The sequence below is a fragment of the Eulemur rufifrons genome, chromosome 20 (genome assembly GCF_041146395.1).
Source record: "Eulemur rufifrons isolate Redbay chromosome 20, OSU_ERuf_1, whole genome shotgun sequence".
NCBI lineage: Eukaryota > Metazoa > Chordata > Mammalia > Primates > Lemuridae > Eulemur > Eulemur rufifrons.
The window spans coordinates 25,382,575-25,407,994 of NC_091002.1; the positions used below are offsets into that span (position 1 = coordinate 25,382,575).

At 53.4% G+C, this 25,420-nt stretch overlaps 1 protein-coding gene across 1 annotated transcript; it reads right to left on the reverse strand.

Annotated features, from left to right (window-relative positions):
* Positions 1-1,574: 1,574 nt before the first annotated feature.
* XKR7 (XK related 7) lies at positions 1,575-24,331 on the reverse strand. The gene is made up of 3 exons (XM_069496422.1): positions 23,748-24,331; positions 3,654-3,862; positions 1,575-2,530 (listed from the first exon to the last, which is right to left on the reverse strand). Exons 1-3 carry the CDS (start codon positions 24,329-24,331, stop codon positions 1,575-1,577), a joined length of 1,749 nt encoding a protein of 582 aa, XP_069352523.1.
* Positions 24,332-25,420: the final 1,089 nt, after the last annotated feature.

Below are 25,420 nucleotides of genomic sequence, written 5' to 3' on the forward strand. Positions count from 1 at the left end.
CAGTGAATGCACCTTAGTTGGCATGGGGGAGCATGGAGGAGGTTCCAAGCTCTGCCTAGAAGCTCTGTCCCCTCACCCCATGGAACTGCCTTCTTCCCCACCCCCATCCAGGACTGGCTGTCACAGGTGGGGGGAGGGGCCCTGGGTGAGTGGTCCCATGGGCACCCTGGGATGTTTGGGCCATGGGAATGGACTGCAGGTCCCAGGGAGTTGTGGGATCTGAGGCAAAACGAGTCAGTTTCCCAGATGCCGCCCCAGGGAGACCCATCTGCAGGGTGGCTGAGAGCCAGGATTCATGTCACGTCCCCAGAGCTATTTTTTCCTATCTAGAAACCAGTTGGTGGCTGAAATGTCTCAGGGTTTCTGTGGACAATTTCCTTTTAGGAAGATGGCTGTGGACCAAGGTGGACAGGGGCCGAGAGCTCCCATAAGCCCCAAAAGTCTAGAATTGGAGCACCCATTCTTAGAATATTCCGTTCATACTGGGTTCTAGATCCCCTCCCCTGATTATGGCAGGAGCTAGCATCCCCCACCACAGAGCAGCAGAGCTCCGTGTCCCCACCCTTCATAACAGAATGTAGATCAGAGCCACCCCCTGGGACATTTTATCAGCTAAGTGTTCTAGAACTTAATCTAGAACTAAGCATGTCTCTAGAACAGGTCCTCTGCTAAATGTGCTAGAACCTTATCTATACTTGGGCCCAGACAGAGACCTTCCTAGACATTTTATCTGCTGTGTTCAATACCTTTATCTAGAAGAAATGTTCCAGATGCTCATCTGGAACAAAGAATGGCTCCTTGACACATTTCACCAGAGGTGCCTGGAACCTCATCCATGACAGAGCCCACAAAAAAGCGTGTCTCCTGAGGAGTCACTGTCCCTATTTTCCATGCTCTGGACTACACATTCCCCTCCCCCAAGTCTTCCATCCGTTCTTGCTCTGCCAGGCTGAACCCCTGGGGTTCTTTCTCCTGTCCATCTCCAGCACCGCCAGCCCCCCACCCCCAACACCCCACTCCACCCCAACTCCCTCCTTCAGCTCCCTTCTTGCCCTGGCTCCAGGCCTCAGACCCTGCAGGCACAGCGCCATCCCTGTCCCCAAGACGCTCCAACCCCACCCCCACCTTCCGCAGCCTCCGCCATCCTTCTCAGAGATCTCCTCCCACCACTGCCCACATCCCCCTGAGGAGCACAAGGTCTAGGTCGTAGACCCTAGACAGTGCCCCTTCTCTGGCAGGACCAGTAGGGGTGACACATGGGCAATGCCAGGCAGGAGAGGGTGTGGGGCCCCATGAAAGCAGGGCAGCTCGTGAGGAGTGTAGCACCAGTTGGTTCCCTGGGCCCTGGTTCAGGGGAGTCTAGGGAATGGGCCACAGGGCTGAAAATGGGGCCTAGGGCTGGGGCCTCCACAAGGCTGTCCCCTCCCCTGCAAGAACCCACTAGCGGGGCCACTCTACCCTTGGACCAGGAGATCCACTCCCCCGTAGCCTGGTGGCCCTGATATTCCGGGCTCAATACTGTGGCTGATGTGGGGTCAGCCAAGTCTGTCCCTTTTTTGCGGGCAGACTGTAGCCTACACTGTGGTCTCATACTCCAGCAGCTCCTGGGAGGTCCCCACGCTCCGGTACTGCAACCGGGGCGTGGCAGGCGAGGAGTACTCCAGTGCCAGAATGGTCTTCCGGAGCCGGCGGTCAATAAAATGAGCATCCCAGGCTGGGTACTTCTTCCGAGGCAAGTCAATCCGAATGACAGGCCCCTCTGTCCGCAAGGCGCGGGCCACTGGTGTGGGAGGCAAGCCAGGCCGCACCTGGAAGACAGGTGGTGTGGGGGTTCCCGCTCGCTCACCCCCCACTGAGGCCCCATCCCGCTCAGCGCCTGTAGTCCTCGGCAGGGACCTTGGGGGACTTGTGACAGCATCGAATGGCGGGCCACAGGACCCTGGGGACTGTGGGAAGATGCAGCCAGGTGCTTGGGGACCCAGCATGGGCCCGTTGGGGTGCAGGAGACAGTAGTAGACACACATGAAGAATATGCCCAGCGCAAAGCTGGAGGCCACCACGCAGACCAGGATGAGCGAGTGGAAGTCGGTGGAGAAGTTGCGGCTGGAGTACCAGAAGCCGGTGAGCGCCGCGTTCTCCAGCAGGACGATGCAGTAGTAGAGGGCCATGCGGCGGCGGCTGCGGCCCTCCTTGACGTTGAACCAGCAGAAGATGTAGATGATGCCCACCACCATGTTGTAGATGATCTCCTCCCACTTGGACATGCAGAAGTCCGTCTCCCCCTGGATGACCCAGAAGGTCATGACACACCAGTGGGCCACAATGAAGATGCCAAAATAGAGCTTGTAGACGCTGGCGAAGAGTGCGAAGGCCAGACTGCGGGCCGCAATGGTGAACAGGTGCCACAGCACCTGGGCCACCGCGCCCTTGTAGGACAGTGGCCGCTTGTCGTCCCTCGAGTCCCGCAGCACCTTCTGGTAGGAGGCCAGTGTCCAGGCCAGGGACACAAGGGAAGCACAGGTGGAGAGGGCTGTGGAGACAGGGCAGGGGCAGGGTGGGCTGGGTTAGGGGTGGGTTTGGGTTGGGGTCTGGGGAGAGGGGGAGGGTTCTGGGTCAGGAGCTGGGTTTCGAGGAGGTGTGAGGGGAGGGTCCGTGGACCAGGAGGGGTGTGGGGAAGGTCTGGTGGGGGTCTTCAAGAGCAATGATGAAGTGCCACGCAGGACTGGGTACTTCTGTGGCAGTGGGAGCATAAAGGGAGATGGGAGATTTGGTCTCCATAAGGGTCACATCTAGGACCCTAGCATGGGGCTGGTAAGGTTCAGGGGTCTTGGCTAGAGGGTAAGAAATTAGGGTCCAGGACTCTGGGTGTGGGAGAGGAGGTGAAGAGAGGGTCACGGTTAGGGCATGGAGGAGCCAGGAGGGGACCATTAGAAGATGTGGCCCCCAGGATGAGGTGGGGTGTGGGGAGGAGACCCAAGGTGAGAAGAGTTGTGATTGGGACCCAGTATTTGGGGCAAGGGATCACCAGGGGCCTGAAGCATAGTGATAGAGCCACTGAGGGTGGGTTGGAAAGGGTCTGGGTGGGGAGAACATGGGGTGGTGCTTCAGGAAGACAGGACATGGCCGGGGGTGAGGGGGGAATGTTGGCCCTGTCTGTCTGTTACAGAAGGGCAAGGCCCCAGGGCCCCCAGTGAAGGGGTAGATGGACAGGTTCTCTGAAACGGATGGAGACTGGGCAGGTCTGTGAGGCAGGGGGGTCCCAGGAGATGCAGGCTGGGCTCAGGACAGTATGGGGCATGGAGGGGCAGGGGACTGCCCAGAGGATCTAAGGGGTGTTCATGGGGTGAAGGGCCTATTTAGACTCCGCAGAAATGGGGTCTGGTCGGCTCTGGCAATGGGAAAGGGAGGAAAGGAGACGGGGAGCACCCAGGGGACCTAAGGGGTGGCAAGAGAGTGGAGGGGCCAGGTCCGTCCTCACTCTGGGGTAAGTGGGCCATTGGAGGGGACACGGGGATCTCTCCAGAGGCCTGGAGGGTGGTGAGGGCAGAAGGGGGGGCCTCCCTGAGCCCTGACTGGGTGGGCCCTGAGGTGGGCGGCGCACAGGGCACCCCCCAGGGGGCGTGACACGGGGAGAAAGGGCGGGCGGGGCTCACCGGGCAGCAGGTCGGGCGCGCCGCCGCGGTGCAGGCTGAGCTGCAGGCTGAGCTGCAGCACGAGCTGCGGCGCGCTGCGCAGGAAGGTCTCCAGTAGGCGCAGCATGCTCACGTCGGCGCTCTCGAACAGCATCCGCCAGTAGAAGTGGCGCCGCAGCCGCTCCCCGCGCCAGCGGCTCTGCAGCCCCAGGTACAGGGCGCGCAGGTACCTGCGGAGCGGGAGGGACGCGGTGCTCAGGTGCTCGGCTCCCGTGCCCGCCTCCTTCCGCTCGCCCCGTCCCACCCGCTCGGAGCCACCCAGCGGGCGCAGGGGGCGCGTCACTCTGCCCCGAGCCTGTTTCCTCAGCTGTAAAATGAGCATTTTGAAAGGATTGTCTCATGGAGCTGTTGAGGGGGCACTGAATGGGGTCATTAGCTCGAAGTGCCAGCACAAAGCAAGCCTTTGAGGCCGCAGTACCGCCATTATTCCTATAACGGGTTGGGGCCTGCTTTTTTTGCAGGGTTATTGACACCTGAGCGTGCCCTGAACTTAAACAGCCCTATTATCATCCCCCATTTTATAGATGAGCAAACTGAGACCCGGAGGAGTATGTCATTTATCCAAGGCCACAGCTAGTTAGCAGTGGAACCAGGATTTAAACCCAGCCAGTCTGGCGTCAGGGCCCACACTCTAACCATTAGACACACTGCCTCACACTTTAAGCCATGAAAAGTTTTGCTCACATAGGTTCCTTCAGGGACAGTCCCTTGTGCCTGGTGACAGCCCCAGTTCTGTTGTCACCAGCAGCTTCCTGCTCTGTTCCCCGACCTCACCTCTGAGTGTCCATTCTCACCATAGGACACACGGAAGTTGCTCATAGACACTTTCTCCCGGCATTTGAGACTTCGCTGCATGCTCTGGTGCCACTTCTCCAAACAGACTTCATGGCTCTTCGTGGCTACTCTGTTCAGGCCACAGGTTTCAGAGCTCTCAATGTCTCCCTCATCACTAAGATTGTGCACATGCTGTTCCCTCTGCCTGGAATACCCTGCCCTGTCCCCTAACCCTACCCGAGCCCCAAACCTGGATGACTCTTGCTTCCCTTCCAAGGCTCAGCTTTTAGACATGACTTCCTCCAGAAAGCTTACGCTGACCACCCTCCACCTGGAGTAAGGGCCTCTCCCAGGCTTTCCTCTAATCTAGCACTTGTCACAGTGGATTGTGACTGCCTGATTAGGCATGCACCCCGAGAATGACTAGGTTGGCTTGCTAACTGCTGCATCTTCAGTTCTTAGCACAAAGTAAGTGCTCAATCCACGTGTGCTGAATGAATGAATGTGTGCATGACTGCAGATTTGCTGACGTGACTGGAACTCAGCTAACCCTATAGGGCGCATGGAAGGGACCCCAAAGTCCTGAATTCAGTTCCTGACTTTGCTTGTAATTTGCTCTGTGATCTTGAGCAAGACCCTCTCTGAGCCCGAGTTAACCCCTCCCAAAGTGGCTGTGAGGATTACGTGGATGAAAAGAAACTTTGCATACTGTAAAGTGAGGTGCCCATGCAGGAGGAGAGGGGACCTGTCCACACAGATGTCTCAGAGCCCCCATCGAGGGCTCATCCAAAAGTGGCTTCCCTAGGAAACCTGGGGTGACAATCCCAATACAGATTCACTGACCCTACTGCCTGAATCTGAAATTGGGGAGTCAGGAATGTAGGGGTCTACTCCCAGATGTGAAGTACTGGCATTTCCAGGACATTATCTGGGAACCAGGGGACCAACTCTATTCACTATGTGCTGCCAGCCCAAGGGAGGAATCACAGTGCTCCCTGGAATTTGGGACCAACTGATACTCAGAGTTTCCCCAAATAAGTATCCTGGTCTTAGCAGCTGTGTGGCCTTCTTGGAACCTCAGTTTCTTCATCTGCCAACAAAAGAGATGGACTTGATAACTCTGGAAATCCTTTCAGAGCTAATATTCTGGGACCCAGACTCTCCTCTCAAAACGTGGCCAGGAACATCCCATTTAGAGCCCTCCTCCCTATCCCTGGCTCATTCTGGCACCAACTGATGGTGGTGTAGACACACCCTCAACACGATACATTACAGGATTGGCACCCAGGCTAGGGAAGGGGGCTGTTCCCTCAGAAGCTGACTTGGGAAATCAAAGTCCCCTCAGTGCAACTCTTCCCTGCCACACTGGAATTCCTTTGGCAATGTCCAGCCTGGTGCGTCTACACCCACTGCTCCTGTACTTCCCAAGAGAGGGAGTCCATACCTCCAGAGGCAGGGCCCTTGGCTTCTGAGCAGCTGCAGGGCTGGATTATGTTTCTTCTGATGAGCAGAAGCTTGTCTCCCCGTATCTCTCATTGCCTGGGCCCCTGCCTACTATATGAGGATCCCTGCAGCCAGAGTCATGCATTCTTGGAGCAGGTGTATTTTGACCACCTGCTCTGTGCCAGGTGCTGTGCCCTTGTGTATCTCACAGTTCCATGAGAGACAGACAAGATACGAGGTGAAACAGGTGCTAAAAGATGCTTTGGAACCCAGAGAAGAGCAGAATAACTTTACCTGGGGAAAGGGGTCAGGGAAGACTTCCTGGAGGAAGAAACGTTTGATCTCAGCTTTAAAGCATGGCCTAGCATTGGGAGGCAGACAAGTGGTGGAAGGGTATTCCAGGTGGAAAAACCGGCGATACGGAGGCACAGTAGCCGGAGAGAACATGGCCTTTTAGGGCAATGGCCAGTGGTTTTCTGAGCTTGGATGGGGGGCTTCCATGGGCACAGGCATTAGCAGACTAGAATCGTGAAGGGCATCGAATTCTGGACTGACGAGTTCAGAATTTATTCTAAATCTGAATTCCATCCCAGAACCAGGGGTGCTGTGATCAGCTCAGTAACTTAGAAAGCTCGCTCTGGAGGCTGGCTTGGAGGAAAGCCAGGAGAGGATGGGGTTTGGTCCAGCCCTGAAATGACAGCGCTGAGCTAAGGCAGGGGATAGAGAAGGGACAGAGAGCAGATCTGGAGGTGGCCAGAGGTAAGGGGCTAGGGGAGGGACCAGGGTGGACCCCAGAGCTTCCGAGGGGCCTAGAACATAGGCCACCTTTCCCGGCCGCCCTCTCCCCTCCACCCCACCTCCTTCCGGGTTCCCTCGGCTCTGGCTTTGCATAGGAAGGAGAGACCAGCTGGTCTAACGTGAAGGGGCCTGGGGAGTTGGGGGAGGGTGACACCCTGGAAGTTTCTCTCAGGCTGGAAGACCATCTGTTTCCGGGCCCGGGTCAGCGTGAGGGAGGCCCCGGCCCCCGGCCAGCATCCGTCAGCACCTGACAGGCCGCCTGCCCACCTCCCCGCCCACTCCTGCCTCCTCTTCTGCCAGCTCCCAGCCAACCCCAGACAAAGGGCTCACACAGCCCAGGGCCCTGTGGGCAGGAGCAGCCGTGGGGGAGGGGAAGAGGGGGGCCAGGAACGTCGGGTCACCCGGGAGTGTGGAAGCATCACACTGCAGTCCGGGATGAAAGGCTTGGGTTTTGCCTCACTCTGCCCCTTTTGGCAACAGGACCAACACTGGCCGTTCTTTCCAGCCGGCACTAATGCTCGCTGCCAAGGGCTTGTGAGATTTTCATGGGCCTAGGAAAATGTTTGAAGCCTGAAAAAAAAAAAAACAATTTGGCTCCAAAACACAGGGAAAAACTACAGAATCAAAATTAATAAATGTTTAATTAAATGTCTGCAAAACAGAACATGATGTCAGCCAGTCAACTGCAATTTGGCTTTTATCTGGTTATATATAATTTATATTTGATGTTTGATGTGGCTGCATTTTAATATGCTTGATAGATGTGGGGCCCGCAAGAGTCCTAAAACAGTCCTGCCCAGGACACGCAACCTGATTTCCACGGCCCTCAGTTTCCCCATCTCTAAAATGGGGCTGGCATTTGCATTCTGCCTACGTCACAGCCACCGGGGTGAGGATCAGAAAGGTGAGATGGCAATATGTACGCTGGGCTTGTGGGTTCACTTCTCAGCCCTGTCCTGGACCTGCTGTGTGGCCTTGGGTAGTTTCTATGCTTCTCTGAGCCTTATGTTTTTCCTTATTGTGAGCATTAAGTGAGGTGATGGACCTAAAAATGATTTATGAACTGCAGAGAGATGTGTACATGGAGAGTGGGTGCATACACTGGGTGGAGGCCTCTGGTTCCTCTTGGTCACTGAGCAACCTCTCCTGAAACCTCCTCCAGGAAGCCCACCCTATCCCACCTCTCCCACTATTTGAAAGGAAGTTGAGAGAAGTTGACCTTCACTCGAGAGAAAGATACCCCCTCTCAGGGAATCGGACTTGGGGTGATCGTATATCTGCTGTTCTCCAAAATGCAGCCACCACCTGGTACAGGCCACCGTCTTCTCCTGCCTAGTGGCCATGTCAACCTCCTGTGTGGGCTCCCTGCACCCACTGCCACCTCCCTACGGTCCACTCTCCACATAGCAACCAGAGGGGTATTTTTAAAACCTGTCAGATCATGTCATTCCCCTTCGCAAAACCTTCCCGGGGCCTCCCATCACTCTTGGAATAAAACCCAAGCTTCTCCCCTTGGCTCGCAAGCCCGAAACCATCTGGCCCCGTCTGTTTCTCTTACCTCATCTCAAACCGCTGTCCCTTGTGTTCCCGACACTCCAGATGCACTGACTCAGGACCTTTGCACTTGCTGCTCGCTCTGCCTGCAACACCCCTTCCCCAGCTCCGCCTGTGGCGGGCTCCTCACCCGCTCACATGTCACCTTCCTAGAGAGGCCTCCTACGCCACCCAGGCCATGTTGGCAGCTTCGCCCTTGCCAAGTCGCTCTAGTCTACCGTACCATCCTGTCTCAGTTTCTTCTTAACATCCAGGATGAAATAACTTTATTTATTTATATATTTTCCATTCTACCACTGTGGATCCATGAGGGCAGGTACCTTGTCTGTCTTGGACACCACTGTGTCCCCAGCATCACTGCATGTAGTAGGCACTCAATTAATATCTGTGGAATGAATACATGTGAGTCTATGTGTGTGTTTCCCTCCTGACCTGGGAGGGCCCTGGGGTTTCTGTGCCTGAGTTTGCAAAGAGCCAGGACACCTCACAGGCTCCTCCTGCCCTTGCTGACTCACTTCTGGCCTTCCTCCTCCAGGAAGCCTTCCCTGATGCACCTCCAGCGTAGCCAGGCCTCCCCTCTTCTAACAGCTCTCAGACTTAAACTGCCTGAGGCCGGGTGCAAGCCAGGCACCGCAGTCAGTGCTGTTAACCTAACAGGCAACTTTTGCTACCTCCATTTGATAGATGAGGAAACAGGCGCTGAGTCTATTTTGGATCTAATTTACTGACTCCCAGTCTTGTGCTTGAGGAAGCAGCTTGTCTCGGAAGAAAGTGGAAAAGCAGGTAAGTGTGTGTTGGGGCTGGGGTTGGGAGCGTAGAAGCCAAGCCTAGAGAGGAGGGGGAAGCCAGCAGTAGGGTGTGAAATCCTTCAGCTCAGAGATCCAAAGGGCTGTCTCTTCTGGACCCAGTGCCTCCACGAGCAGGTGACAGGGTCTAGAAATGAACGGGAACTGATTCCCTCTCCCCGGGCCTGCTTTCCTCTCCTGACCCAGGAACCTCCCAGCATCCCTTAGAGTTCAGAGGCTCCTCTCTAGTGGGCGAAAGGAGGGGAGAAGGATGAGGGGACCCTATCTTCCTGAAAAGCCAGGAAGCTTCTGGGCCAAGCATCTGGGTCACCCTGTCTCGCTCCTGTTCTTTGTTCCTGAGTCACCCTGAGTCTCTGGTTCTAGATCAGGGTTTCTGGCCTGGGCCTCATTCCATTCAGACAGTCAAACCTGGGCCCATCACTTTGTCTGACCTCAGATCCTGGGTCACTGTATCCGTCTGTCTGTGGCTCAGATCAGCCTGTCTGTCATGTCTGTCCCTTGAATACAGGGTCAGGCCTCTTTGTCTGTTCCTCCATTACTGTCAGTCTTATCCTTGGACCCTGGGTCAGTCCACCTGTCTGTCCATTGGACTCTGGGTCATATACTATGTCCATCTGTTAGTCTGACCCTGTGATCCTGGGTCGGCCTGTCTGTCTGCCCTTAGCGGCCAGAAACTTCAGTCTGTCTGTCCCTATGGATACTGGGTCTGCTTTGCTGTCCATCTTTCTGTCTTTGTGTTGGATACGGGGTCTCCTTGGTGGTCTGTCTGTCTGTGTCTTTTGGTCCCTTGGGTGCTCGGTCCATCTGCTGGCCTGCTGCTCAGCCGTGGTGTGGCGTGACTGCCAGCTTCCCGGCCGTCCTCCCCGGTGTGCCCCGCCTCCCTGACTCCGGGTCTCTGTCTGTCTGCGTCTCTCACATCCTCAGCTCCTCCATCTGTCGGTCCCTGCGTTTCCGAGTGTGTTCGCGCCCCTCCCCACTCCCCCTCACAGCTCCGGGCCAAAAACACAGCAGCTTCCAGCGGCTCCTCTCCCTCCAGGAAGCGCCCTCCGCGTGGGCTAGCTCTCAGTCTCCGAGGTGCAAGGGCCCTGCAGACCCCTGCAGACCCCTGCGGAGCGACCTGGGCAGGGCGGAGAGGCAGATGGGAGAGGCGGGAGAGGTGGGCTGATGGGAAGCGACGGGACACCCCTGCCAGCTGCGCCCATTGCCGGGCTGCAGGGTTAATAATAATGACGACAGCTCACATTTATGGAGTGTCACCCGTCAGACAGGCTGTCCTGAGCCTTTTTGTACATACGAACATGTCCATTCCTCACAACAAATCTTTGAGGTGGGTACTGCTCTTACCCTCAATTCACGGAGGAGGAAAACTGAGACCCAGAAAGGGACTGGGACTTGTCCAAAGTCACACAGCAAGTTGGCATCAGGTCTAGGACTCAGAGCTGGTGCTCCATGGCCCCCTGGGCCAGAGCAGGGACAGAGGAGCTCAACAAGCCCCATTCCGTCTCTCTGGCGCCACAGCTGCCTACCACGGCGGCTTGTCGCGTGGAGGGCATGCCACACGGCTGCCCGGGGGACCCTGCCAGGACCCCGGGTGGATATGATGGACCTAAAAGCATCACTTGGGATTATGCGGGTTTAGAGAAAACTAGGGGAGGGGTGATAATAGCAATTGGAGCGTCAAGAGATCCAGGTGATTCCCAGCAAGTCCAGCCCCTCCGTGGGCCTCAGTCCTCCTCTACAAAATGGGCCCGAGTCACTGACTGTGGTGTACACCAAGGAGTTTTCATCCACCCGATTCTGATAACATTCAGGCCCCACAGCTGTGTCCCGAACCCAAGGACTTCTCTCCACCGCGTCACCTCCCTGGGCCAAGCTGCCGCAACCCAGCAGCCTCCTGCGGGGCTCCTTGCCGCCATCCTTGTCCTCGTAGAGCTTGTTCTTCACAAGCAGACAAGGGATCTTATAAACTCCTAGGTCAGGTTAGGCCCACCCCAGCACTCTTAGAATAAAATCCTCACCATGACCTTGGAGGCCCAGTAGGATCCAGCCTTTGTCCCCCTGCAGGACCCTGTCCCTCCACGCTGCCCTCTCACACTCTCCAGCTGCGCCGGCCTCGGGGCCTCTGCCCAGAAAGGCCCTGGCTAGTGCTGCCAAACTCTCTCCTCCCATCTCAGCTCAGTGTCACCTCCTCAGAGGTCTTCCCAGACCCAGCCACCCCCAAATCGCGTCTATCCACCGCACCCCTCCCGTCACTTTCTGCCACGTTACCCTGTTTTGTTTTCTTAGCAACACATCTCACAAAACTGAAGCCGTCTGATTTACTCATTTACATATGTACTGTCTGTCTCTCCCCATGGGACTGTAAGTTCCACGAGAGCAGGGACCATGTCTACCTGTTCTCTGCTGTGTCTCCGGCGCCTGGCACACCTTAAGTGAGTGAGTGAATATACTTTATAAACTCGGCTTTATAAGCTCCCTAAGTAAAGGCGGCCACATACAGAGGGCAAGAACCCGGGCTAGGGAGACAGCGAAGCCTGGGCTCAGGTCCTGGCTCCATCACTTACTGGCTGTGTGGCCTTAGGCGAGCTGCTTCCCCTCTCTGAACCCATCTGCTCAACGCCCACTTCACAGGGTAGCCGTGCGATCGGAAAGTGGTAGTACGTATAAAACACTAGCCGAGTGCTGGGCACTCGATCAGTGGGAGGTTTTATGGAGCTGTTTGAATCAGAGGCCCCATGAGGAAGGAGGAAGACTTGTAGTCCCCGGTCTGGTTTCTGGCAGAGCTGAGACCCACTCCTAGGCTGGCTTTCCCTGGTGCTCACTGAATCTGTCCCCAGGGTACAGAGGGTCAGAGAAGCCCCTTTGGGGAGAGTTGACAAGGTAGGTCTTTTTTGGGGTCTCTGCCTGCCCCCAAGAAAATTACTCATCAAATACCTTCTTATGTACTTTTCTGCAATCCTCTCTGTAGCCCTGTGAGATCCGTGGAGAGGATTCTCACTTTCCAGTTGAGGAAAGTGAGTTTCAGAAAAGGCAATGTTCATTTGACATTCATTCACCAAGCATTTTTGAGTACCTACTGTGTGCCTGGAACTGTGTGAAAACACTAGCAGACACGTTGGAGAACAAGGCAAACCCAGCCCACCTGCTAAGAACTCAGTCTAATGGAAGATTAACTAAAGCATCATGTAAACATGTAGCAACAAACATGTTCCATGGGCGCCAGGCATGCTCCAAATGGGGGCCCACGTTCCAGCACTGAGGACGGCAGTGCTATTGGAAAAGGACCCAGCCCAGCTGGGAAGGGTGTAGCAGTCAGGGAAGGCTTTCTGGAGGAGGTGAGTACTGAGCCATGATCTGAAGCAGGCACGGGAGTTAACCAGGTATGAGAGGGAAGGAAGGGAGTTTCTGGCAAAGGTCCTGAGTGGGGAGGGAGCAGCAGGTGGTGGGATGGCTGGAGCTCAGAGGAGGGGAGAAAGTGAGAGATGACGTGGGCCAGGGTGAAGGATTTGATCTTTATCTTCAGAGCGATGGGGAGTGACAGGATTAGATGCCACTGCTGCATTTTAAAGGAAGCCTCCTGGCTGTGGGGAACAGATTGCAGGGGACAAAGGTGGAAGACAAGAGACCAGTTGCCAGGTGAAATGTCAGGATGGCCCAGTCAAAAGGGGATGGATTCCAGAGACAGTAGAGACACGACTTGCCTGAGGCCAGATAGTCAGAAAGCACCCGAGTTGCACCCCAAGCCTGGACTGGCGTGCACTGCCCACCCCACCACGGGGCACAGATCCTCTGAGCCAGCCCCAGGGACCCAGATCCAGTCTGCGGGTTTTCCAGAACACTGGGCCCCCAGATATGTATCTGCAATAGGGCCTGAGAAGCTCTTGGGGGGCAATGGCCCTGCTCCCCACCACCACCTGCCTACCCCTAATGCTGAGTGCTCCTGCAAGGATGCAAACTAGGACCGTCCTGGGCTTGGCAGCCAAATGAGTCATAAATGTCAGTAAAGGATGTGATTTTACACGTTTGGCTCCCGTTTCATGTGGCGCTGGGAGCTGGGCTGTCTCCCTCCTCCTCAGCAGCCCCCTACAGAGTCAAAGCACCTCTTTTTCTTATTTTTGCTGGGCTCAGGCCAAGCATTTCCCAACCACTAATTTTAGGCTCTGACTGAGAAGCTGAGACCCTCTCCCATCCCACTCACCCCCATCAGCTCCCAGCCAGCGTCCTTCTTTTTGCCCAGCAGAGAAGTAGGCAGCCCTTCTCCAGCAAAACATCTGGGACCAGATTCATCCCTCACTGTATGGGTGCAGCCAGCTTGCCTCCACTCTCTGGACCTCAGTTTTCCCATCTGTGAGATGGGTTGGTGAAATGGGTGCTGATTGGAGACTAAAACCCAGGACCCTATACTCTAACCTGAGGCCCTTGCTCTCCTTTTCTCTCTCTTCCTGATATCCTTGTGTGGAGCTGGGATGTCATGAGCCAGTGGGGTAGGGGGCTTAGAGAGTTCAGTCTCCTGATGGCTTCTGAAGGTACCAGGAGGTCAAGGCAGGAAGAAAGAATCGCTTCTATTTGTCCTTAGTGTGGGTGTCTGATACTAGATGGCAGTTAGGGTCTCAAATGCCAGTGCTCAAAGAGGTGGAGCTGATGTCATTACGAGGGACTCTGGGGAACTATAGAGGTGTCCTGTCTACAGAGGCAGCCACCTGTCAGCTCCAGCCAGTTGCTGCTCTGGGAGAATGTGAGCCCAACATGGCTGGAGTTTCCATTTCTCAATAGCTGGAAATGAGGACATTTATGAAAGAAAGAAAGAAAGAGAGAGAGAGAGAGAGAGGCGGGAGGAGAAGAAGAAAGAAAGAAGAAAATCTCAATTTGGAAATGTTGGCAACAAATTAAAGAAATATCACATGAATTTTTAAGAAATTATTATTCCTTTCTGTAGGTGTGATAGCAGTATTACATATTTCAGTTATGCTTTTTAAAAAGTCTATCTTTTTAAAAAGATAGACATCCATTGAGCACTTTCCTCCATCTCTTAAGTCAACCACACCTGTATCCTCCTGGGAACCCACCCCGGGGTTGTTCCTATGACATCTTCTGCATTGTCCTTACTCTTAGCCTGTTGACAGTTTGGGAGGCTGAGGCTGTAGGGCTGACAGACTTCAGTGCCATGTCCACAACGGAGATGTCCTGAAATATTTATGGATGTGAAGATATGATGTCTGAGATTTCCTTCAAAATAACATGGAAGGGAGGGAAGTGGAGTGGGGTCTACAGCCATGCTCCCCAGCACCTACGTGTCCAACACTCGTCACAAATGGTTATTTAAATTTAAATTAATTAAAAGTAAATAAAGTTTAAAATTCAGTTCCTCAGTCACACTACCCGCATGCCAAGTGCTCAATAGCCATGTGTGGCCAGTGGCCACTGTATTGGATAGTGCAGATATAGAATATTTCCATGACTGCAGAAAGTTCTATCGGATGGTGCTGCCCTAGATAAAACAAGGTTGGCCAGGAGTCAATACTTGTTGAAGCAGGGTGATGGTTCATGGGGGATAATTATTCTCTTCTCTCTACTTCCGTATATGTTTAACATTTTCTATAATAAAAAGTATCATTAAAAAGTAGGATGAAAAATACCATCGAGCCAACCCAACACATCCTTAGGCTGGATTTGCCCCTGGGCCACTGATTGGCAACCTGTGGTCTGGCAGGTAAGCATCATGGAACTGAGCCTCATAAAGCCCCAAAGTTAGAACCACAGACACTTAAAGCAGTCAGGGGCTTTAGAGATCATCCAGTTTATCCTCCAAACGGAAGCAGGAGCCCCTGCTACAACATCCCTGCCAAAGATAGCCACTTCCGTCTGCACGCCTCTGGGGACTGGAGTTCACATCTTTGGAACAGCTCTGTTTCTGCACAGCCTGACTGACGGGTGTTCTTGCTTCTGTTCAAAGGACTCTGCCTCCCTTTACTTTGGGTCATCATCTGTCCTCACACTATCTCTAGAGCAACGGAACAAGTCTCCTTCCTCGACAGGAGATCAGTGGGTGAGGGTTATTGAGGGGCAGGACCCCTAATGTTCCTCTCTTACCCCTATCTTGGTTACTAAGCAAGCAGGGTGGGCTGCTACTTGGCCAATAATCATAGTGATAGCAAATGTTTTCTGAGCATATGCTATATGACAAGCCCCGTGCATTTGTATTATCTCAAGGTATCTTTAGAAGAAACTTAAGAGGTGGATACTATCAGTGTCCCCATTCACAGAGGAGACGGGAGCTCTGGCTGGTGAAGCTACCTCCCCATTGTCACACAGCTATGAAGTCATGGTGCCTTGATCTGAGCCAGCGGCCCTAGCTCGCTGCTACCCTGATTTCTTGTCCAAGTCCTGGGCAAACTCAGCCAGAATTCTCAAGCCCCCAACTAGACTTTACAGATGGAGTAATTGAAGCCCAAGCAATGAAGTGACTTGCCCAAGATTCTGATCTCAAAGGTTCTATCCAGCTCACATCAACATCCATTGAGCACTTTCCTCCACCTCTTAAGTCAACCACACCTACATCCTCCTGGGAACCCACCCCGGGGTTTTTCCTATGACATCTTCTGCATTGTCCTTATTCTTAGCCTGTTGACAGTTTGGAAGGCTGAGGACGCAGTCCTGACACTTCAGTGCCGTGTCCGCAGCTGCAGAGGGCTCCCACGCTGCCTCAGCACCCCGCAATCAGCTACAGACACAAAGCCTGCTTCAACAGAGTTCATGTGGCAAGAGCCTGCCAGGGACCTCGCCAGAACTGGCTGGGTGCAAGGACCCAACAGTAACACGGGGTCTGCTCTGGGCCAGTCACCATGGGGGACAGAGATAAGGAAGGGCAAGGCCTCAACTTCCCAGGGGCTTGTGATCTGGTGGGAAAACCAGGCGGGTGGGCAGATGATCACAACGCAATGCGATCAGGGCTGTGGGGCTAAGGAGAATGAGTAATCCTGCCTGGGGGGGAAAGTCTGAGAGGAAGAGCCCAGAATGTTAACAGCATGTACTGTATATTAAAGTACTTTTAAAATACTTTTCTGATTTTTTTTTTCCTTCTGCTTCTCAAAACAATACATGATTGATTGTTTTGTAAGCATATGCCTAACTAGCAGAAGGCAGTATGGCCTGGTGGTTACACATGTGGGCTTGGGAGCCTGATTGCATGGCTGCAAACCCTGGCTTTGCTACTAACTAATTGGAAAGCTGTTCTTCTCTGTGCCTCAATTTCCACATCTGTAAAACGGGGCCAATAATGCTAGCTAGCACTAATTGAGCACTACTGTGTGCTGAGTATATGCAAAGCACATATATGTTAATACATTATGGTAGGGATTGTTATTATCCCCATTTCACAGATGAGGAAGTTGAAGCCCAGAGAGGTTAAGTGACTTGCCCAAGGCTACACAGCTAGTAAGTGGTAGAGTGAGGGTTTTGGCTCTACAGTCCTTATTCTTCGTCATCACACTCCCTCCCTGGCAGGATTGTCATAAGACGAATAATCTAATCTAAGTCTTACTAAACAATAACTATCATTTCCAGTAATATCTAACTTTTTAAACACAGGTGAATGTATACATGTATTTCTTGGTTAATTAAAAACTAGAGGTAATATCTTCAGGCAATACAAGAAATACCTAGTTAGTAAGTGGAAATCTTCCCTAACCCAACCCTCCTGCCCCAAGGGTAGAGGGGAGTCTTTCTTTGGGCCTTTTCTATACCGCCTGAAGTTTCAACAAGAGTGTATATAGAGCTCTTTGATAAACAGACAAAACAGCTAAGCAATTTCCATTTTAGATTAAAAACAGCAACTTTTGCCTAGTTGATGGAGTGGGAGGTGGGGTCTGAGGGGCAGAGGGTGATGTGTGTTGGGTTTGTTCAGGGAAGGCTTCTCAGAAGAGGCAGCATTTGTGCTCGGCCTTGAAGGACGTGCAGAATTTCACTGGGATGGGGAATGGCCAGGGTGTTGCTGGAGGAGGGGTGCTGCAGCTACCCAGAGCAGGAAGAGCATGTGGCTAGCCGTTGGGTGGGGGTGGAACAGCAGGTCATCACAGGGGTAGAGCAGCAGAGAAAGAAAACAAGGCAGGGGGCAAAGAGCCTTGAAGCCAGGCTAAATGCTTGGACTCTCTCTAGAGGCTCAAGGGAGCCAGGGCCGCCCTCTGGCTGCAGAATGGCAGGGTCGGACCATCACTCTGCCTGCAGGTGGAGGCGGGACTGGGGGATGGGGATGACTACTGGAGGCTGATAGGATTTCCCAGGGGAGGAATTTGGACGCCCAAACAAAGGCAGGGTGGTGAATGGAGAGGCCAGAGTAGATCCCAACCATCCTCCCTCTTGTCCCTGGGGACCTTCGCCCCAGCTGCTGGGGTTCAAAGCCATTTCCTGGCAGCCGCCCCTCCTACTCCCCAAGGCTTCTCCTGTGTGGTCTTCATAGATCAAACAGGGGACACTGGGCCCAACCGCTGCTGCCGCTGCTGTGTCAGTTAGGACTGCGGTCCCCAGCCCCCCCGGCTGCTGATGAGTACTGGTCCGTGCCCTGGTAGGAACTGGGTCGCACAGCCAGAGGTGAGCGGTGGGCGAGTGAGGGCGAAGTTTCATCCGTATTTACAGCTGCCCCCATCACTCGGATCACCGCCTGAGCTCAGCCTCCCCCCCATGTCCATGGAAAAATTGTCTTCCATGAAACTGGTCCCTGGTGCCAAAAAGGTTGGGGACTGCTGTTAAGAGCAGCTCTAATGGCCCATGGCAGCTGGATGGGCGGGGGCAGAGGGCGCGTGAGGTGAAGAGCATGCTGGAGAGGGTTCTCCCAGGAGGCGGGTGGTGGGGCCCAGATTGGAGCAACCCTGCAAAGTCAGAGCTGGGAGGGACCCTGTGGATGGTCACCGAGTTCAGGGGGTTGTAAACATGTTTCAGCTGTGGGACTGACTGTTCAAAACAAAATTTCAGACATATGAAAAAAGAGAAACTCAGAGATACTTGTGTCGAAATGATGGTGAGAGAGCCGTGACACAGTTTGAAAACCACTGTGGAACCCAACCCCTGACGTGTTTTACAAATAATAATACAAATAACAATGGCTAATGATAATTGTTGAGCTGTTCCGGTGTTCCAGGCATTGTGCTAAACACTATGCATACACTGTTTACTTTGCTACTCCTCCAAGCCACAGGAGATAGATAATGTTAGAATGTTCATTTTGCAGATGAGAAAATCAAGGCACAGACAAGTTATGCCAACATGCCCAAAGTCACAGAAAGTGGCAGACACAGGATATGGCTGGTTCCAGAGAATGGGTTCTGAACCATTAACTACCCCAGTGGGGAAACTGAGGACCAAAGAAGCTCAGCCTGAAGCAGACCCCTGCCCCTACTGCTGCTGGTCCAGCCCCCATCATCTCTCACCTGGATCTTCGTAGCAACCTCCTCATGGGTCCCCAGGCTTCCCGCACCTCCCTCTAGTCTATTCTCTATCCAGCAGCCAGAGTGGACACTGAAAAACCTCAGTCAAGACTTTGTTCCTCCCCTGGTCAAAGTTTCCTGGGCTCCGCATGCCGTGCAGGGTAAAAGCCCAAGACTCAAGTGGCCTCTGAGACCCTCCCTGACCTGGCCCCTGCCAACCTACCCACCAGCATCTCCCACACACCCGTCACTCGGCTTCTGCCACACGGGCCTTCCTGCTCTTCTCCTTCCTTTGCCTGCAACAGCCTTCCCAGGACCTGCCCACAGCTCCTGCTCACCCATTCAACCCTCTGCCCACGTGCCGCCTCCTCAGAGAGCCCCGCCTGGACCACCTTATCTCAAAGAGCCACACCCTCCTCCCTGGCATTCGTAGCTCCCTGCCTTGTTTCTGTTTCAATGTTTCCCACAGTACTTACCACCACCTGATCTATTGTATTACATATCATACATAATATGATATTTTATTTGTTTATTGGTCTTCCCCATTAGACTGTTGAGCTCCAAGGGGGTAAGAACTTTGTATCATTCACCCCTCTATTCCCAGCACTTAGAACAGTGCCTGGTATACAGCAGGTGCTCCATAAATATCTGCAGATTAAATGAATGGCTGCTGTGTCACTATGGCTCCAGGGGACTTCAAGATCCCCTTGCCCTCCTGCCCCTTCACTGGGCACGTGCTCGGGGAACAAAGCCCAGGCTGATGGCACTAATCATTACCAACAGTTTCTGAACACTTAGCGATGGAACGAGCCCTTTGCTAAACCCTTACACATTATCTCATTAAACCTTGAGACACCCAAGAGGTGGGTGCGTACCATTATGATCGCTGGTTTACAAGGGACGAGAGATTATGTGGCTCGTCAAGGTCACACATAAATAGTAGGGTCTGGATCAGAACTGAGGACATTCGAATCCAGAGTCCGTGCTCTTAACCATTATGCAAAGAATATAGTTTCCCAAAGGGGGGTCCCAGAACCTGACATTCACACCCAGCAGGTCACTAACTCATTTCTGAACTTCTCTGGAGCGCAGGGCTTGTTAGGCGGCACAGAGAGCAATGCCGGGGGCCTGGGCATAGAGGGGGTACTAGAAGGAGGGTCTCCAAAGCCCAATTGCTTCTCTCCCTCCCCATTTTTGGGTCCCAAGATCCTGACAGCCTGGGAGGAATCCCATGCCAGCTCGTCTCCCACTAATTGGTTTAGCAAACCATGCTTATCCGGGCAAAGCTGGGGCCCAGTGAGTCCAAGATTAGGAAAAGCAGGATTCATGGCTTACTGCTCTGCTGCCCACAGGGTCAGAGGAGACAGGGTTAGGACTTTAATTGGCTTAACAGCCCTGGGTGGCTTAACAGCTCAGAGGGGTGAGGGGGCGGGGAGGCATGGAGGTAGGTTGCTGTCCAGCCCACAGCCAGCTTCATGCCCCACCAAAGGATCTGTCTACTCTTCACCCAGGGATTCGATCTGTCTGTGCACAAAGATGTTGCTCCAGGATCTCCCAAATAGCCAGTGTGTGGTACCCAGGATAGAGCTGGGCTTGGGAGTTGGATGAAGCTGTGTTGTCACCTCCCCTCCCCTCCACCTCCTCAGTGGGCAAGTTACCTGACTTCTCTGAGCCTCACTTCCTGATCTGATAAATGGGTATTACCAATAGCCACCGGAGGGAAGGTTGAGGGTAAGATGAAATTACACGCCTGAAACACCTTGCATGGGGCCTGCGGGGACATGACAGGTGTGCAGTGTCTGTGAACTCCTTCTCCTCCTCACTCTCCTCAGAGCCTCATTTTATGTTCAAAATAATAAAATCTTCTGTGTGAAAGGACCTTATCAATTGTGAAGAACTAGAGCAGAGGTTACAAAGAAGGTAGGCCCACACCTGTGATTCCTTTGGCTGAACTATTGTTTTTTTGTTTTTTTGTTTTTTTTTGAGACAGAGTCTCACTCTGTTGCCTAAGCTAGAGTGCCAGTTGACACTATTTTTTAAAATCTTCATTCATAGTTGAAAATTGGGAGAGTTCACACAAAAATCCCCATTTCTCATTTCTCTTGAGAGTCAAGACTTGACAATACCGGGTCCATGGTTTCTCATGGCACCATCAGTTGGAGCCAGGTAGTAGCTTCTCCTTGCCTGGGATCCTACTCAATCCATAAAGCCCTCTTGCCTGATGTGGCTCCTTGAGCATTTGAACTTTTGATTCAGCATTGCATAAGCCTAAAAAGTTAAAAAAATATCTTTATGATTAAGATTATTTTATTCAGAACTGGGGACATTTGATCAGGAGATGAGTGTGACCCTGGAGAACTCAGACACACCTCTCCTTCCTCATTGCCCCAAACCCTGTCACTTGGAACATCTATGGGAACATCTCACATGGTAAACAGACATGTGATGCCAACATTGTTTAATTTCCAGGAATGCCAGCCCTGGCGGCTTCTCTGTGCCTTCTCTGGATGTCCCCCATTTATCCAGACCCTCAGCCATTATAGAATTCAAAGCTTATGGGGGCAAGGGCACAGAGGCTTTAGCTCTGATTGTAGACCCAGAGTCAGAATTTCAGAACAGGGAAGGCTTTTAATTTAATCTCATTTCACACACAGGGAAACTGAGGCCCAGAGATAGGAAGGGCCTTGCTCAAGGTCACCTAGCAAGCTAGTGACAAACCAGGATGATGATGTAAGTCTCTGGACCAGAACCCCCCTCCCCTCCAAATCCAGCACTGTTCCCACAATCCACACTGTTTCCCCATCCTCTCCCACACAGTTCATTGCCCTCCCCCTTTTCACATTCTTGTCTCAGCGCAACAGAATCCTGACTTTCTATCGTCCTGGAATCTTGGAACCTAAGACTCGTAATTCTTCAAGCTTGGGGGACACTTTAGTGGCATAATTGCAAGGTGGATAAAGTGAAGTCAGGCTTTGAAGGCATACAGTCTTTAGCCCCAGCTCTTCCAGTCCCTAGCTGTGTGACCTTGGGCAAGGATGCCCCCTCTCTGAGCTTCCATTCCCTCACCTGTCAAGTAGGAATTTTATAATGCTAACCACATGACAGGATTATTAGGAGGGATACAGGAGATAAAGCGGTAAAAAGGCAACCAGTAGGCCTTGCACGAAGTGAGTGCTTAATAAAATAATTGCTATAGGACTGTAAATGAGGGCTGTCGTGCCTAAGTGAATGTGTAAGCAAAATGATACAGATGTGGTCAAAGGGAAGGGTGGACAAATTGAACACATATGAGCACATATACCCGGTCTAAATTATTACAGGTTTGTTACTGCTAGATCCAATTTTTTTAAAGAGAAGCTACGACTCTGAGTTTTTAAAATACTATACAAGCCACACAAAACACTTCAGTAGGCCACATTCAACCAAAGAGCTATTAGATTGTTATCCCTGCAAAATCATCTCATCCCAACGTCCTCTCTTTACAAATAGAGGATAGTAGACATAGCTCGCTCTGTTATCCAAGAAACCCCAGAACTGAGTGGCTCCTTGGCCATTCCAGCTACTCACCTGGGACAACCCCTCACACCCCCCGTGGCCATTTTTTGCCCTTTTTGAGGAAAACTCAGTTTATATTCAAGAAAGAAGAGAAGTATTATTTTCTTGTAAGTGGTTCTGAATGGGGGGACAGCCAGTGAGTCGAGGGGCAGCTGGCCCACTTTAGGCTGAAGGAAAAGGGGGCTGAAGCTTGGCTACCAAGAATAGGAAGTTACCATTTCAGAATCTAAAAATATCTTTCACCATCTGTCCACTTGGGCACAGAATGATAAATGCAGATTAGTTCCTGGATGTAGACATGAATATTTCTATGTGTCAAGCTAATAATAATAACACCACCTTGTGTGGCTAGAGCTCCACTCCCCCTTTTCCCCCAGGGCAAGCTAAGTGGAATATACACATTATCTTGGCAGGCTTAGATAGGGAAACCAAGGCAGAGAGAGATTCCACAACACAACAAGGGTGACACAGCAAGTGAACAGCTGGGACAAACCCTGGGAGTCCTATTTCCAACCCTCAGCCCAGAACTGAATTTTCTGAGTTAGGCAGGATGTGTTAACAAGTAGCAGAATAAATATAACAACAGCAATAATCACCCTTTATATCTCTAGAGTGACTTTTTCCATGCTTTCCCCACATCTGTTACAATCATATAGTCCATTATATTCCTAAACTATGTTACAGTCTGCAGCGCTCTCATGCAGACCCACCTGACCATCCCAACAGGTAAGAATAATGTAACAGTAAACCAGTGAGATGAGAAAAGTAGGGATTCTCCCTCATTGCACAGGTGAGCAAACTGAGGCTTGGAGAGAGGAGAGGGTTTGCCCAAGATCACACAGTAAGCAAGTTCACTCTGTCAGTGCACAGTAGGGCCTAAATTACTAGAGCAATTCAGATTCAAGAGTAGCCTTAGGTTTAGAATTCCCTCTCTCTCCAATTAGCTCAGCACAGCAGGCACCCTCAGTCCTGGCAGAGGAGAAAGCCTGGAATTGGGCAGCTTGAATGAAGCCTCAGTTTTGCCTTACTGTTCTGGGATTAAAGGGCAGCTAGTGGCCATCTAATCTCAGATTCAAGATTCCAAATCCCCTTGACCCTGTTGTGAGGGGAGGGTACTGGGGGAGTCATTAGGAAGTAGAAGGAGCTTGAGAATGTGTCCCAGCTGGGTCCAGCATACTGTTTTCCCAAATAGTCCAAGAAGTTTAAGCGGGATATTCGTTTAGCTGCCTCTAATTCTGTGTGTCTCCTAGGAGGTTGGAAATCGGCTGCAATTCCAAAGTGTGAATCTTAGAGAGCAGGAAAGGACTTCTAAGATCTTTCCCAAGCCCTGCTCAGTACTCAGACAGAGAGGAGTGGGTCAGGACTGGCGGGAGCCCTGTGGCCCTGTTCCAAGCCTCACACTTATCCCCCACGAGCCCTGAGCCCTCCTCACACACCCCTGAGGATCTCTTTCTCTCCCTTCTTGCCTCATCCCCTCCCCACTTCATGGCCAGATCAGAGCGGATGGCACTGGGGTTGGTCAGGGTTTGGGGGCAGAGGTCAGGGAGGAGCTGACGGAAAGACATCAGAGCTGCAGCGGGGCGGGGCGGGGCGGAGGTCAGCATACAAAGGGGGCCTGGAAAGGTCAGAGCAGGGCTAGGGCAGCAGGCAGCCCCTCGCCACCCCCACTCCTTGGACTCAGCTCCCTTCACCTGCGCTTTTCCTACCTCCAGACCTGGCCGAGCTGCAGGAGGTGGACGAGGGTCTGCAGCAGCCAGATGCAGAGGCGGCAGCAGCGGCGGCGGTAGGCGCTGGCCGAGGAGGGCGCGGGCCGGGGACCCAGCTCGGGGCTGCCTTCTTTGGTCCGGAAGGCGGCGGCGCTGTCCTTGGTGCTGATGGCGGCTTCGCTGGAGCCGCTGTCCTTGGTGCTGACGGCGGGTCCCGGGGCCCCTGCAGGCTCGGTATAGTCGTAGACGAACCAGCGGAAGCTGAGCAGCTGCACGACCAGCGAGGGCAGAAACACGAACAGCAGCGTGAGGCCGAAGTAGGTGCGCTGACCCTGCAGGTAGTAGGAGGCCGCCAGCCACAGGTCCGTGGCGCCGTCGGAGAAGAACACGAGCAGCGCGCACAGCACCCAGCAGCAGTCCCGCAGCTCGTAGCGCGGCCCCGGGCCTCCCGCCGCGACCACCCCCGGGCTCCCGGCCGCCGCCGCCGCGTCCCCGCGCCCGCCTGCACTGCCCCGGGCCGCTCCGGCCGCCCCCTCCGGCCCCGGGCCGGCCGCGGCCGCCGCTCCATCCGACTTCGCGGCCATGTTGGCGGAGCAGGAGGCGGGGAGCGACTTCCGGGCGGCGGAGGGGGTGGGGTGCCGAGTGGGGAGGACCCTGTGCGGGCGGCTCCCGCCTCCTCCTCTTCCTCCTTCTCCTCTTCTTCCTCCTCCCTTCCACTTCAATTATTCATTCTCCTCGGCGCCGCCCCGCCCCTCCCCCAGCCCTCCGGAGCTGTGGCGGATGGGGGCCGCCCCCCTGGGAAGGAGAGGGGGCAGGGAGGGGAGAGCATCCCAGGTCACCCTATCCTTCCTCCCTCGTTAGTGTGGGGTTCCAGCCACATGCTCTCTGTCTCTCACTTCCCCTCGGACACCACCTCCTTCTTTTTTCTTTACCGCCCCCCTCCCCATCCTCTCCTCTTCATTTATCTCCTGTGTTCACCTCTGGCGGCTTGGGTCTGGGGGGCTGGGGGACCAGGGACTTGGAAGTAAGGCACTCGGGGACAGGCTGCTTGGGCGGGCCCCCCAGTGGCCGTGTAGCAATCAGTGATGATAACGCATCACTTCCTAGTTTCCTGAGTGTTCACATATTGTTCCATACCCTTCTTTGATCTTGAGAGGGCCCTTTTCTTATTGTCTTCCTTTTGAAGCTGAGAAAACTGCAGCTCTGAGAGTTGCTTTCTCTTCCTCACCCTCCCCTTTCCTCCCTCGGGGACTGCCTTCATCTGGCGGTAGCCCTAGTAGAGTAGGCGGAGGTAAGGGGGCAATATCCGACATGCAGGGGAAAGGCACGGGAGGAAACGCCAGGCGGAGGAAGGAGCAAGTGCAAAGGCCTGGAGGCCTGAGACTGGGGGGCCTGTTTTCAAGGAAGTCTGGATCGCAGATCCAGGGGGTGGAAGGATGGGAAAGACAGGGTTGGAGAGTTCTGAGGGATGCTATGCTAAAGAGCTGGAAGGTGGCCTTTATCTTGCAGGCAATGGGCAACCATTGCAGGATTTGAGCAGGGGAGTTATGTGGTCACATCAGGATTTAGCAAGAAGACCCAGCAGCCAGAGTAGAGAATTAATCACAGGGAAGCAACCTGGGGCTGGAGAGACCAGAGGGAGATTGTAGCAGTAACCCATAAGTGAGAGGGGG